Here is a 12,606-nt window from a genome sequence, read left to right on the forward strand (position 1 = left end):
GAGGCAGAGGTTGCAGTGAGCCGAGATCACGCCACGGCACTCCAGCCTGGGTGCAACAGAGCGAGAGTCCATCTCAAAAAAAAAAAAAAAAAAAAAAAGAGGTTGGAGGTGGAATGACTTCAGTTTAGTCAGTTTGAAGGTGCATATCTTTTGGGTGATGTTCTCCCCATACCAGCCGCCCATGTATTCCCCACTAGCTCTGCAAATGCAGGGAACCGGGAGAGCACAACGATTAGAAATGAAGATTATCCTGCTCCCGTAGATCTGAAGAAGAACCCTGGTTTTTGTTCTAGATCTGTCCTGAAACTCCTTGGGCAAATCTTTCCTTGCTCCAGGCCTCAGTCTCCCCTAATGGGAGAGCGTATGTACTAGATGGTCTCCAAGCATCCTTGCAGCTGTAAACTTCTTTGACTCCCTAAGGTACCAGGGGCTGAGTTAAAGTGAAGCCCATGAGGGTAACTCCAATCCCCCCTAATAGGAATCTGCTTTAGCAGTAAGCCCACACCTAGAAGCCTGCTTATGTTTGAAGAAGAGAAGGGAACAATTGGTTGATGTTATGTTTCTTGAGATACCCATCTCCAAGGGCGACGTTCAAAATATTTAACCACCAGTGTGTCGTGAGCACAGACCTGTCAGGAGGTTAGAAGGCAGCGGGTAGAGCCAGCAGGGGCTGTGGCCAGAAAGCATGCCCTGTCTGCCTCTTAGCTCTGCAGGGCACTGCTCACCTCACTGCTTTCCTGGGCCTTTCTCCAGCTTTTTTTTTTTGGTCTGCCTCTTCCTGCCTGATTCTCCATCCAGGGCCCCAGCTCAACCCCCTTTTGGTTTCGTCTCTCTCCAACCACTTGATACTCAACTCAACTCCTGTAAATATCTTTATGCGTCCAAACAACAACTCAATCATATTCATCACTCAACAGATGCTCTTTCAGTGCCCTCTGTGCTCAGGCTGGAGTCGGCTGCCTTGCTTGACCCCTCACCTCCTCTCCTTCAAAAATGTTAGAGGCAGGGATGCGCTGGAGGATTGAGAGACCTGAGTCCTAGCCTCTCTCTGCCCCTCGTCTGCCTTTGACCTTGGGCAAGTCCCTCCCCGTCCTGGGGTTTCAGATTCCTTACATGTAAAATGAGGGACACCATGGATTCCATGAGCTCTGAGGTCCCTGCTGTTCGATGATGAGTTTCTGGAGAAGTGCAAGTCTTCAGCAGTTGACCACTCTCTCTTTCTCTCTCTCTCTTTCTCTCTCTCCTGCCCCCCACAACCTCCACTGTAGAATGCACTGCTGCCTGCAGGCCTGAGGCAGAAGGATCAGACCACCAAGGCGCCCACGGGCCCCTTTAAAAGAGAGGAGCTCTTGGATCACTTGGAAAAGCAAGCAAAGGAGTTTAAGGACCGAGAAGATCTGGTCCCCTACACAGGGGAGAAACGAGGTACTGAACAATGTTGCTGTTATAATATGCCACTCCCCATGCACCACTGAGTGCCGACTGTATGCCAGGCCCTGCCAGGCCCTGTGTTGGGCCAAATGTGACTGGGCCTCCTTGTCCTCATCCCTGCCTGGCCAAAACACCCAAACCCAACTTCAAAAGCATCTATGGATGATGTAGATTTCATGAATTTTTGGGTGTAGACTGAGGAAAGACTCCTATCCACTCAAATCAGCAAAACTTTTCCCTAAACCCTCTTTCACGATGTCCTGATTTTTTTTTTTTTTAATGCAAACCTAGACAGTTTTGAGAGTAAAAGAAGAAACTGTTAATAATGACATCAGGACTTTGGGAGACTCAGGCAGGCAGACCACCTGAGGTCAGGAGTTTAAGACCAGCCTGGCCAACATGGTAAAAACCTTGTCTCTACTAAAAATTCAAAAATTAGCCAAACATGGTGGCACAAGCCTGTAGTCCCAGCTACTCAGGAGGCTGAGGAAGGAGAATCGCTTGAACCACAGAGGCGGAGGTTGCAGTGAGCCAAGATTGCACCATTGCACTCCAGCCTGGGCGACAAAGCAAGACTCCATCTCAAAAACAAAAACAAAAACAAAAAAAGCATGAGGCCTAAGTAGGGACCATCCTATGCAAACCAGGGACTAGAGATGCACTAACCATCTCCACCTGGATTCTCTCTGCTCTTTCTCCAAAGTTCCGCTCTCTGGCAGCTGCAGCTTCCCTTCCTTCGTCTGTCCCTTTATACTCTCTGCTCCAGCCTGAGGCAAGCCATCTTGAAGGCCCCAGGCGAACAGAGAGGGCCTCCCTAATCATCCATTCTTCTGGGACTTCCCATTGCTCTCCAAACCCTCTGCCCCCTCCTATACCCCCCTCATTCCATTGTCCCATAGGCCTCCTTCTGCTCTTCTCAAACTTTCCACCTCAGGACCTTTGCACATACTCCCTACGCCTGGAGTGCTGGTCCTGCTGCCCAGCTCCATGCTGTCTTCTTCATGGCTGGCTCCTCCTGCCCGGTAAGATATAATGGTCAGAAGCAGCCTGGAGCTAGATCTATTTCAATTGCAATCCTGGCACTACCACTTACTAGCTGTGTGAACATATGTAAATGTTTTAACTTACTGTGCCTCCATTTCCTTCTCTGTAAAACAGGAATGATGAAAATACCAGCCTCAGGAGGTTGTAATGAAGGTTAAGTGAGTTCAGATCTCTGTCAAGCGCTTAGAACAGCATCTGGCAGGAAGTTAATGCTACTTAAGTATTAGTTGTTATTGACCTTTAGGTCTCAACTGTACAGTCTTCTCTTTCAGGGAAACCATCCCTGTCTACTCTGTTCAGGACAGGCAGTCCCTCTCCAACTCCCCCGCTTGGTTATTTTCCAACATAGGAGCCTGTGTGTGTCCTTCAGAGCAACTCACATCTTATCAGCATCTCTTTATTTTTCATCTGTCTCTCTCACTAGCCTGTAAACTCCCTGAGGGCAACCACTTGGGCTGTTTTTGCTCAAGTGGTACTCCCAGCATGCAGCCAGCGCGAGGCCTGCCATATAGTAGGGTTGAGTAGAGAGTTGTTGGATGAATGGATGAGCTAAAATTAAATAAATGTTTAATAGATTGGTGCACTACTTCCTTAGAATACCAGCTACACAAGTGCAAAGACCATATCTGTCTTGTTCATCACCAGCACCTAATAAATCTGTAGCACATAGAAGGCACCTAATAAATATTTGTTGAATGAAAGCACTAATTCTAATTAATTAATTGTGTAATTAATTATTTCTTTTCAGTCTCTTCCATTCCCTCCACCCCTAAGAATGCAAGCATTGTGAGCTCCAGGTCCACATCTGTGGCTGGCACCCCTGTATCGCTGTTGTATTCTCACAATGCCCGGCACTAAGTAGCTGCTTCATAAAATGAGGGGGTAGACATTGTGCAGAGGACTTCGAGCCATTCCAAACCCTGGACTTGGAGCTCAATCCGGGTTTCACTGAAAACTGGAAGTCCAGGGAGGCCTAAGGGGCATCTAGATTATAGAACTTCTGAATTTTGAAAGGAGTGCATGGTCAGAGGGATCCTGGAAGGGATGGCAGGAGAGAAGGTGAGGACAAGGGCAGGGAGTGGGGATGGGCAGCAGACCTAGGTGGATATCTAGCAAGGTGAGTCATTGCTGTCGTCCACTTCCTCATGTACCCACACCCCTCCCAGGGGAGGACCTGGAGGATGGTGTGAGGGATGGGGAAGGGAGTCTGAGCGGTACACAAATCAATCCTGCCCTAGGCATTCCAGAGCTAGCAAGGCATGTTGCTTAGCATCGTGGATCACAACCCTTTCCAGCTTTTCATTCTGCAACCCCTAAACCTGTCTTTGTCCTCATGGTCTATCTGGCTGCTGAAGCTCCAGCCATCACATTCACGTGCCACTAGTAAGATGAAGGGAAGAAGTCTAGGTACCTCTTACAGTGGCTCAGAGTTGCCATCCTCACTGGAGGAACCTGTTATGGGGTATAATAAACCACAGGTATTAAATATTTATTGAATATTCATCTCAGCCATTGCTTTAGTCATTTTAATACTTGAGTTCCTTTTCAGGGATTTTATTTTCCTTTTATGTTTTCCTCTTTTCTGGATCCCTGGAATCTGATATTAATAGAAGCTATGATACATTTTTTTCCCCAAATGATTCTGTTGTGTGTTTTGCTGATAGAGGTAATTGATATTTGCTGTAAACAATTTACAAAATAAAGCTAAGTAATTCAAAATCATTTCCTTCACTGAAAATAAGCACTGATCCCATTTTAGGGAATATCTTTCTGGACATTTCTCCATGCGCTTCCCACTCCCTCTCAACCTTCACCACTACAACCCTGGTATTGAACCCACACCGACCTCCTAATCATCTCCGTACCTCCACCTGCACTCCCTTCAGCTTATCCTCCATCAACAGCTACTGTGAGCTGTGTAGGTTTTTATAAATTGAGGTAAAACTTATATAACATAAAATTATCCATTTAAAAATGAACAATTCACAACATTGTGCAACCACCACCTCTATCAAGGTCCAAAACACTTTTGTTGCTCCAAAATAAAACCCTATACCTATTACAGTTAATTACTCTCCCACTCCCTCTGCCCCAGCCCCTAGTGACCACCAATCTGTTTCTATGGGTTTACTTACTTTGTATATTTCCTACAAATGAAATCATACAATATGTGACTTTGTGTGTCTGGCTTCTTTCACTGAGCACAATGTTTTCCAGACTCATCCATGTTGTAGCACGAATCAGTACTTTATTCCTTTTTATACCCGAATGATATTCCACAATTTGTTTATCCATTCATCTACTGATAGACATGTCATTTATTTCCACCTTTTGGCTATTGTGATTAGTGCTGCTTTGAACATTCCTGTACAAGTATTTGTTTGAATACCTGTTTTTAGCTTTTTGGGAGTATATACCTAGGGGTGGAATTGATGAATAATATAGTAATTCTATGTTTAATTTTTTGAGTAACTGCTAAACTTCTTTTCCATAGCAACCATACCACTTTACACTCCAATCAGCAATGTATGAGGGCTCCAATTTTCCACATTGTTGCCAACATGCATTTTCCATTTTTAAAAATTGTAGCCATCCTCATGGGTGTGAAGTGTATCTCATTGTAGTTTTGATTTGCATCTCCCTAACGAGCCATGATGTTGAGCATCTTTTCATGTGCTTGTTGGCCATATGTATATCCTCTTTGGAGAAATGTTTATTCAAATCTTTTACCCATTTTAAAACTGGGTTGTTTTTCCTTTTGTTGTTGAGTTGTAAAAGTTCTTTCTGTATTCTAGATACTAGACCTTATCACATATGTGATTTGTGAATATGTTTCCCCTTCTGTATATTGTCATTTCAATTTCTTGATAGTATCCTTAGATGTGCGAAACTTTTAAATTCTGATGAAGTCCAATGGATCTATTTTTTCTTTTGTTGCTCGTGTTTTTGTTATCATATCTAGGACTCCACTGCCAATTCTAAGGTCATGGAGACATACCCTTATGTTTTTACGTTTTTTTCTAAGAATTTTATAGTTTTTTTTTTTAGATGGAGTCTTGTTCTGTGTCCCAGGCTGGAGTGCAGTGACACAATCTCGGCTCACTGCAACCACCACCTCCCGGGTTCAAGCGATGCTCCTACCTCAGCCTCCTGAGTAGCGGGGACTACAGGCACGCACCACCACGCCCAGCTGATTTTTCTATTTTTAGTAGATATGGGGTTTTGCCATGTTGGCTAGGTTGGTCTCGAACTCCTGACCTCAGGGGATCTGCCCATCTCAGCCTTCCAAAGTGCTGGGATTACAGGCATGAGCCATCGTGCCAGGCCTGAATTTTATAGTTTTTTGTTTTTTGGTTTTTTTTTTTTTTGAGACGGAGTCTTGTTCTGCCGCCCAGGCTGGAGTGCAGTGGCAGGGTCTCGGCTCACTGCAAACTCCACCTCCCAGGTTCACGCCATTCTCCTGCCTCAGCCTCCCGAGGACCTGGGACTAACAGGCGCTCGTCACCACGCCTGGCTAATTTTTTTGTATTTTTAGTAGAGACGGGGTTTCACTGTGTAGCCAGGGTGGTCTCTATCTCCTGACCTCGTGATCCGCCCGCCTCGGCCTCCCAAAGTGCTGGGATTACAGGCGTGAGCCACCGCGCCCGGCCTATAGTTTTAACTTATATTTAAGTCATTCCATTTTGAGTTCAACTTTACATATGGTGTGAAATAGGGGTCCAACTTCATTCTCTTGCATGTGGATATGCAGTTGTCTCAATACTATTTGTTGAAGCGATTATTCTTTCCCCAGTGAATGGACTTTGCACCCTAGTTGAAAATCAATTTGCTATAGATGTTTGGGTTTCTTTCTGGACTCTCAATTCTATTTCATTGTCTATCTATCTATCCTTCCGCCAGCACTACACTGTTTAGCTTTTTAGTAAGTTTTGAAATCAGTAAGTATGAGTGCTCTAATTTTGCTCTTTTTCAACATTGTTTTGGCATTTGTGGCCCGTAATTCCATATGAATTTAAGGATCACCCTTTTTTGTTTCTGGGAAAGGACTATTGGAACTTTGATAAGGATTACATTGGATCTGTAGATTGCTTTGGGTAGCATTGCCATCTTAATAATATTAAGTGTTCCAATCCATGAACTTAAAGTATTTTTCCATTTACTTAGGTCTTTAATTTCCTTCAGTAATGTTTTATAATTTTCATTGCACAAGTCTTTCACCCGTTTGGCTGAATTTATTCCCAAGTTTTATTCTTTGGATGTATTATAAATGCAATTGTTTTCTTAATTTGCTTTTCAAATTTTTCATTGCTGATGTACAGAAATACCACTAATTTTTGTATGTTGATCTTGTATCCTGCAATATTGCTGACTTTATTAGTTCTAATAGGGTTTTTTTGTGTGTGGAAATTCAGGGTTTTCTATACGTAAGATTATGTCACCTACAAACAGAAACAATTTTACTTATTCCTTTCTAGTTTGGATTCCATTGACTTCTTTTTCCTGTCTATTTATTCTGACTGAAACTTCCAGTACAATGTTGAATAGCAGCAGTAAAAGTGGGCACCCTTGTCTTGTTCCTGATCTTAGGGGCTCATTTCCTTACTTCTATCAGGTCCCATGTCACAGGCTGTCATCTCAGTGGGCGTCCTCTGACTAGCTTTCCCAAAACAGCAGTGTCCACCCCACCCACATCCCAGCCTGTCATCTTCTAGGCCCTTGTACTGCTTTGTATTCCTCCATAATGCTTAATACCATTCCATATCTTTATAAGTTTATTATCTGTCTCCTTTCACTACATCAGAAGCTCTTGAGGATTTTACTCACTGCTGTCCCCTAGCCCCCAGGAAGGTGCCTGGCACATAAGAAGCACTCAGTAAATGTTGTTGAGTAAATAAATACACATATGCAATTTCACATAAATGGAATTAAATTGTTCGTGCTACTTTGTAAGTTTGCCTTTTTCAAACAACATTTGTCCTAGGCATTCTCCTTCTTAGTAAGTAGCAATCGCCGTCATCCTTTATACTAACTGCTGGAAGTTCATTGTATGGATGCACCATAATTTCTTCGCCAATTCCTGTGGCTGGGCATGACAGTGACCATCCTCATACGTACCTCTTTACTTCCCTCATGCCGTTATGAATCTGACACTTTAAAAATACGATAATGAGGCAAGGATGCATTTTTTTCTCCCTTTTCATTATTTTATTTATTTGTTTAGAAATGTTTATATATTTTTCTCTCATTTCCCCAAGGTCTCAGAACCTTTGGTTAGGGTATCGCAGACCCTGGCATTCTATTAAATTTTTCTGTGATATTTTTTTCCTACTTACAGATTGTTTGGTCATGACCAATGCTTTTGATAGAGGGTAGTCGGCTTGGACCAAGTTATAAAATCATTCTTGTCAAGTGTGAGGGGTGCTGTGTTGGAGATCTCTGATTCCTGTTCTTTGGGGAAGTTGGTTCCCAGAGGGAGAAACCTGAAGGGACTCTCAGCATGGAGGGACCCACAGGGCTCTGGTCCACGCAGGGCCATCACCAGAGGCTGCTCCGCTGCAGCCACTCCCGTAACAGGTCCTCTGTGTATTTTCAGGAAAGGTCTGGGTTCCTAAGCAGAAGCCAATGGATCCTGTGCTGGAAAGTGTGACGCTGGAACCGGAGCTGGAGGAAGCCTTGGCAAACGCTTCGGATGCAGAACTCTGTGACATTGCAGGTAAGAGGCGTTCCAGGAGCTTGCCACATCCTCCAGAAGGATTTGAGCCACATCTGCAGGGAGCCTTGTAGGGCTCATTTCAGCATGAACACCTTCTCTATTTCTAAGAACTAGAGGAGACCGAGAGTGTTAAAGAAAAAATCCATTCTCAAAAACCGAAACAAGGAAAACAGAGATAAAACCACACAAACCCACCATACCAGGGAGCCATCTGTTGTTGCCATGAGACCCCATGCCAGAGGGATGTGGATGTATCTCAGGGAGAGCCCACAGACGCCCTTTCCCAGCCATTTGCATTGAATCCTGCCCAAGCCACTTGGGAAGAGAGGATAGAGGGAAAACAGACAGAATGCCTCTGGTGTCGTTGGCTTGGGAGGCTCACTAAGGGCTCGATTTTTACAACTTTGCACTTTGCCTGCAGTCGGCTCAGCGAGCCGGGCTTTGAGGGGTCACCCTTGTATATCACATATTTGCCCCATGCCCTCATCTTCATATGTGTTTCCATACGATCTTCACAAACTACCCCCAAAACTCAGAAGGTGGCCTGATATTCAGAGCCCTTTGCCCCCTTCCCCACCTCCCCCGACTTCTCTGCTGCTCCTGTCTACCCACTGCCGGTGGTGTTCCATCCCCAGGAGGGTCAGGCTCTGGCCACATCCGGCACCCTGTACGCTCCCTCCCCACCTACTGTGCTCCCTGACACAGGGAGTGGGTGGGTTTTTATTCTGTAAGCTTGGAGGCTGCTAATCATAGCCCAGGTGATGGCAGGAGGGTGGGCGGGGTGAAGAAAGGCTCGAGGCAGGTGGGCAGGGGAGAGGGTAGAAGGGGATGCCTGTGACTGATTGGCTGTGAGAGCGAGGTAGAAGAGTCGAGCAGGGTAACTTCAGACACTAAGTGGTGTCGGTGCCATTAGCGACAGACGGCAAGGGAGGAGCAGGAAGAGCGGAGATACAGAGTTCAGTTTACAACCTGTGGCACTTGAGGCACCTGTGGGCCACCCAAGTGGGGTCAGTTGTATCGGAAGGTCTGGAGTGCTACAGGGGGTTCCCATTCAGGACAGAGATTTGGGCATCATTAGTGTTGTCAAGCTCCAGGAAGAATACATGGCCCTCGTAGAAGCCTTTGGCAGTGGGGGGGTGGGGGTGAGGGGCCAAGTCATAGAAATGGGGCAAAGCTAGAATGTGGATCAGTTAGCCACAACTTAGCTGAGAACCAAAGGCCAAATCAAGATGGGCAGAATCGGATGCAGGAGCCACAGAGACAGAGTGAGGGTTCGGGGCTGACCAGGTGACTCAGAGGCATGTGAGACCAGAGGCCACGGCGGAGATGGGAGGGCACCAGCACCAGGGACTCGGCCGGCCACAGCTGCCTTCTGCGACTTGTGAGTGGTGTTGTGCATGACCTTGGTGACATGCGTGCAGGGGTGGGGGAGCCACTGGGGGATGTGCAGGGCCAGTGAGAAGACTCAACTATACACAAGGGGCACTCTGGGTGGTGACAGGTGAAGCCAGGTCTGAGGGACCTGAGGAGTGAATGCGGACAGCCAGTGTGTAGACCCCAAGTCCAGACAGCCCTTTCCTCAGGAGACAGGGAATTTAAAGGACAAAGGGCAATGGCTTGAAGGGTGTTGGGACTGAGAGAGAATGGTTTTCCTTTTCACTATGAAGTACAGAAGCAGTGAGTGCTTCACCCAGATGGGAAGGTAGCACTTAACTCTGGAATCTAGTTTGCTAGGGTAGGGATTTATTCTATCAGAAGCCACACGAGTCACAGTAGATCCTTCATTGAGCCCATATATTATGTATCACACTTCAACCAAACCATCTCCCCGAAGGGGGTCCCTTGAGTTCGGGTTAATCTGTGAGGCAGGGAGGTGGCTGATGCCTTGGTGCGGCATCTCCACTTCGACTGGGGCTGTTTTTACCCTGGACTTTCTCCTCTGATCACCCTCCATGACGTCACTCCCCTCATTAGGCGGCCCAAAGGGATTATCAAATGACTGCTGTCACAACTGCCGGCTCCTGCGGTTGCTGTGCCAAATCAGAGCTGCAACCGTGTGCTACGTTTCTGTGTTGCTTTCTTGAAACTATTTCTCTTTATTTTTGTTGGCATGGCTATTTGTTGTTATCTGTAATGATACAATACCCTGCCAATGTCTGGGAAGGAGAGGGGAGCTGTAAGTCTACACCAGTGTTAACTGGCTAACCTTGGATGCCTGTCATTTGATGTTGGACATTTGAAAGGTGGCAGCATCTCTGGGGAAGGAGGGACTGAATATTTCTGACCACCTACCATGTCCCAGGTTCTATGTGAGTTGCTCTCAAGACCTTGTTGCGTTTATTGACCAAAACAATCCTATGAAGGAAATTTTATTACTGTCCCCATTTTACAGATGGAGAAAGTAGGCAAGGTGTGGTTAAATGCCTTGCCCAAAGGATTTAAACCCAGGCAACTTCATTCTAGGGACTATGTGCAGCATCATCACCCAGTGTAACCTGAGTGAAGCCCTTCAGGGTAGGGGAGGACACAGAGCACAGAGGGTAGGCAACAGAGGGTGATGGGCAAGGCTGGAGAAGTTGGCTAGGGACCGAGGGGGTCACATTAGGAAAGGCTATGGATGCCACTCCAAGGAGATGAAACTTGGACTGGGGGCATGAGGGAAAGCTAGATGGGAGCAGGAGTTTGAATGGAGAGGACGGTTGTTCTGCAGGATGGGTGAATGGAGGAGGCAGGGCCTGGATGAGGCTGAGGCCTGGGCGGAGCTGTGGGATTGCATCTGAGATGCAGCTTCACCAAGAGCCCAGGTGTTCCTAGTGCTGGCTCAGAGGCTGAGCAGCTGAGATGGTTCCAGGCTTTCTGGCCTGAGGCAACAGAAAACAGGCTGGGTGGCTGATGAGGAGTGCTCTGCCGAGAGCTGACTTCAGAAACTCCGCATGAGATGAAGGCTGGACTTCGAACATGGTGTTGGAGGTGCTGGGCGGAGCAGGCCCACCAGAGAGTGGTGGGTAGTTGGAGCCTTTTTCATGGGGCATCCAGGTCACCTGTAGTCGGTATGGCCTGTCTCCCAGGTGGAACATTTCCATCAGCTCAGCTCTGGCTTGCTGACTCACACACGCAGTCAGCGCCATCCATTGTCTCTGGACTAGGCCCTGGCAAAAGAATGGTAAGAAAACAGCCCAATTTCCACCCTCACAGAGTCTACGTTAAACAAACACCAGGTAAGCATGAAATGACAAATGAGAATGAGCGTCTGAACAGAATCAGTACAGTGTGTGAGGCAGGCACTTGGGGTAGGGCTGGGGGAGACCAGGGAAGAGCTATGGAGAAGAGCTTAGGAGCAGAAGAGTAGCAGTGAGAAAGTGCGGAGAAGGTCCAGGGCTGGAGAGTGGCAGGAGCAGCGGTTCTGGGCTGGGGAGGGCAGGCCCCTCTAAACCATGTGCTCTGCAAGAGTGGCGTGGCAAGCTTGCTATCTGGTGATGGTAGGAGCCTGGAGGGCATACCCAGGTGTGCCCTCCTAACTCACGTTTGACACAGGTGAGGTGCATCACTCATGCATTCACCTAACTGCTCATTAAGCCAGTGCACATTATTGAACTCCTACTGTATACTACGATGAACCAGAGCCAGTCTTTACCTTTGGGAGGCCCAGGAGGTGATGAGGAGGACAGAGGAGAAACATGTATTTTTTTTTTTAACCTTAAAATCTTTTATCACTTAAACATGTAGATTTCAACATTAAAAGTGTCCCTCCTGGGTGGCAAGCAGAGTGCACAGGTTCCTGGCAGGGCTAAGTTCTTGGCACATAGCCTTGGGTTGTAGGTCAGAGGCTGCTGGGAGTAAGCAAGCACTTAAAATTCCCAGTTCCTCCTCTGCGCACTCAGGGAGGTGATGCTGGCTGGCCTTTAGGGACCCTTCAGATGGGAGAGGACCCAGGAAGGAAGTGGGGTAGGAAGACTCATCCTTTAGATAGGACAGCCTCGGGCCACTGACCCCCAAGGGCAGTTGGCAACGTGGGGGTCTTGCGGCCATCAGAGGCAGGCTTAGCCAGACCACGCCCTGGCTTCTGGCTACTTCCGTGTGCTTAGGCACCTGTCCTGCTACCCTACCAGTGGCAGGTTGTATCTTATCCAGGAGCAGTTCAACTGCATCCAAGTCCTGGACTGGAGCCAGTTTCTCCCACCTGTCCCTGGGATGCAGGAGAACATCTTCCAGCCATCTGCCCAGAGCCAGCCCGAGCAGCTGGCAGCTGGAGGAGCCGGGGACGTGTGCTGTTATCTCCCTGCGTCCTGAGTGGAATTACCAAATGAGTGAACTCTGCCAAGGCAGGGAGAGGAAACAGAACTCAATGTTCTTTTTCAGAGTTCAAAAATAGTCCTTTTTGAGTTTTGAGGAAGATCTAGACTTAAAAAAAAAAAAAA

General features: G+C 47.0%; 1 protein-coding gene across 1 annotated transcript in view; it reads left to right on the forward strand.

Annotated features, from left to right (window-relative positions):
• TMOD1 (tropomodulin 1) overlaps nt 1-12,606 on the forward strand; it is a 109,593-nt gene that overhangs the window by 54,460 nt on the left and 42,527 nt on the right. Inside the window, exons 3-4 of the mRNA XM_011993746.1 lie at nt 1,269-1,425; nt 8,069-8,188. Of these exons, the coding sequence (XP_011849136.1) occupies nt 1,269-1,425; nt 8,069-8,188 (277 nt within the window). The remainder of the gene's footprint in view (nt 1-1,268; nt 1,426-8,068; nt 8,189-12,606) is intronic.

This window comes from Mandrillus leucophaeus, unplaced genomic scaffold (genome assembly GCF_000951045.1).
Source record: "Mandrillus leucophaeus isolate KB7577 unplaced genomic scaffold, Mleu.le_1.0 Scaffold433, whole genome shotgun sequence".
Classification (NCBI taxonomy): Eukaryota; Metazoa; Chordata; class Mammalia; order Primates; family Cercopithecidae; genus Mandrillus; species Mandrillus leucophaeus.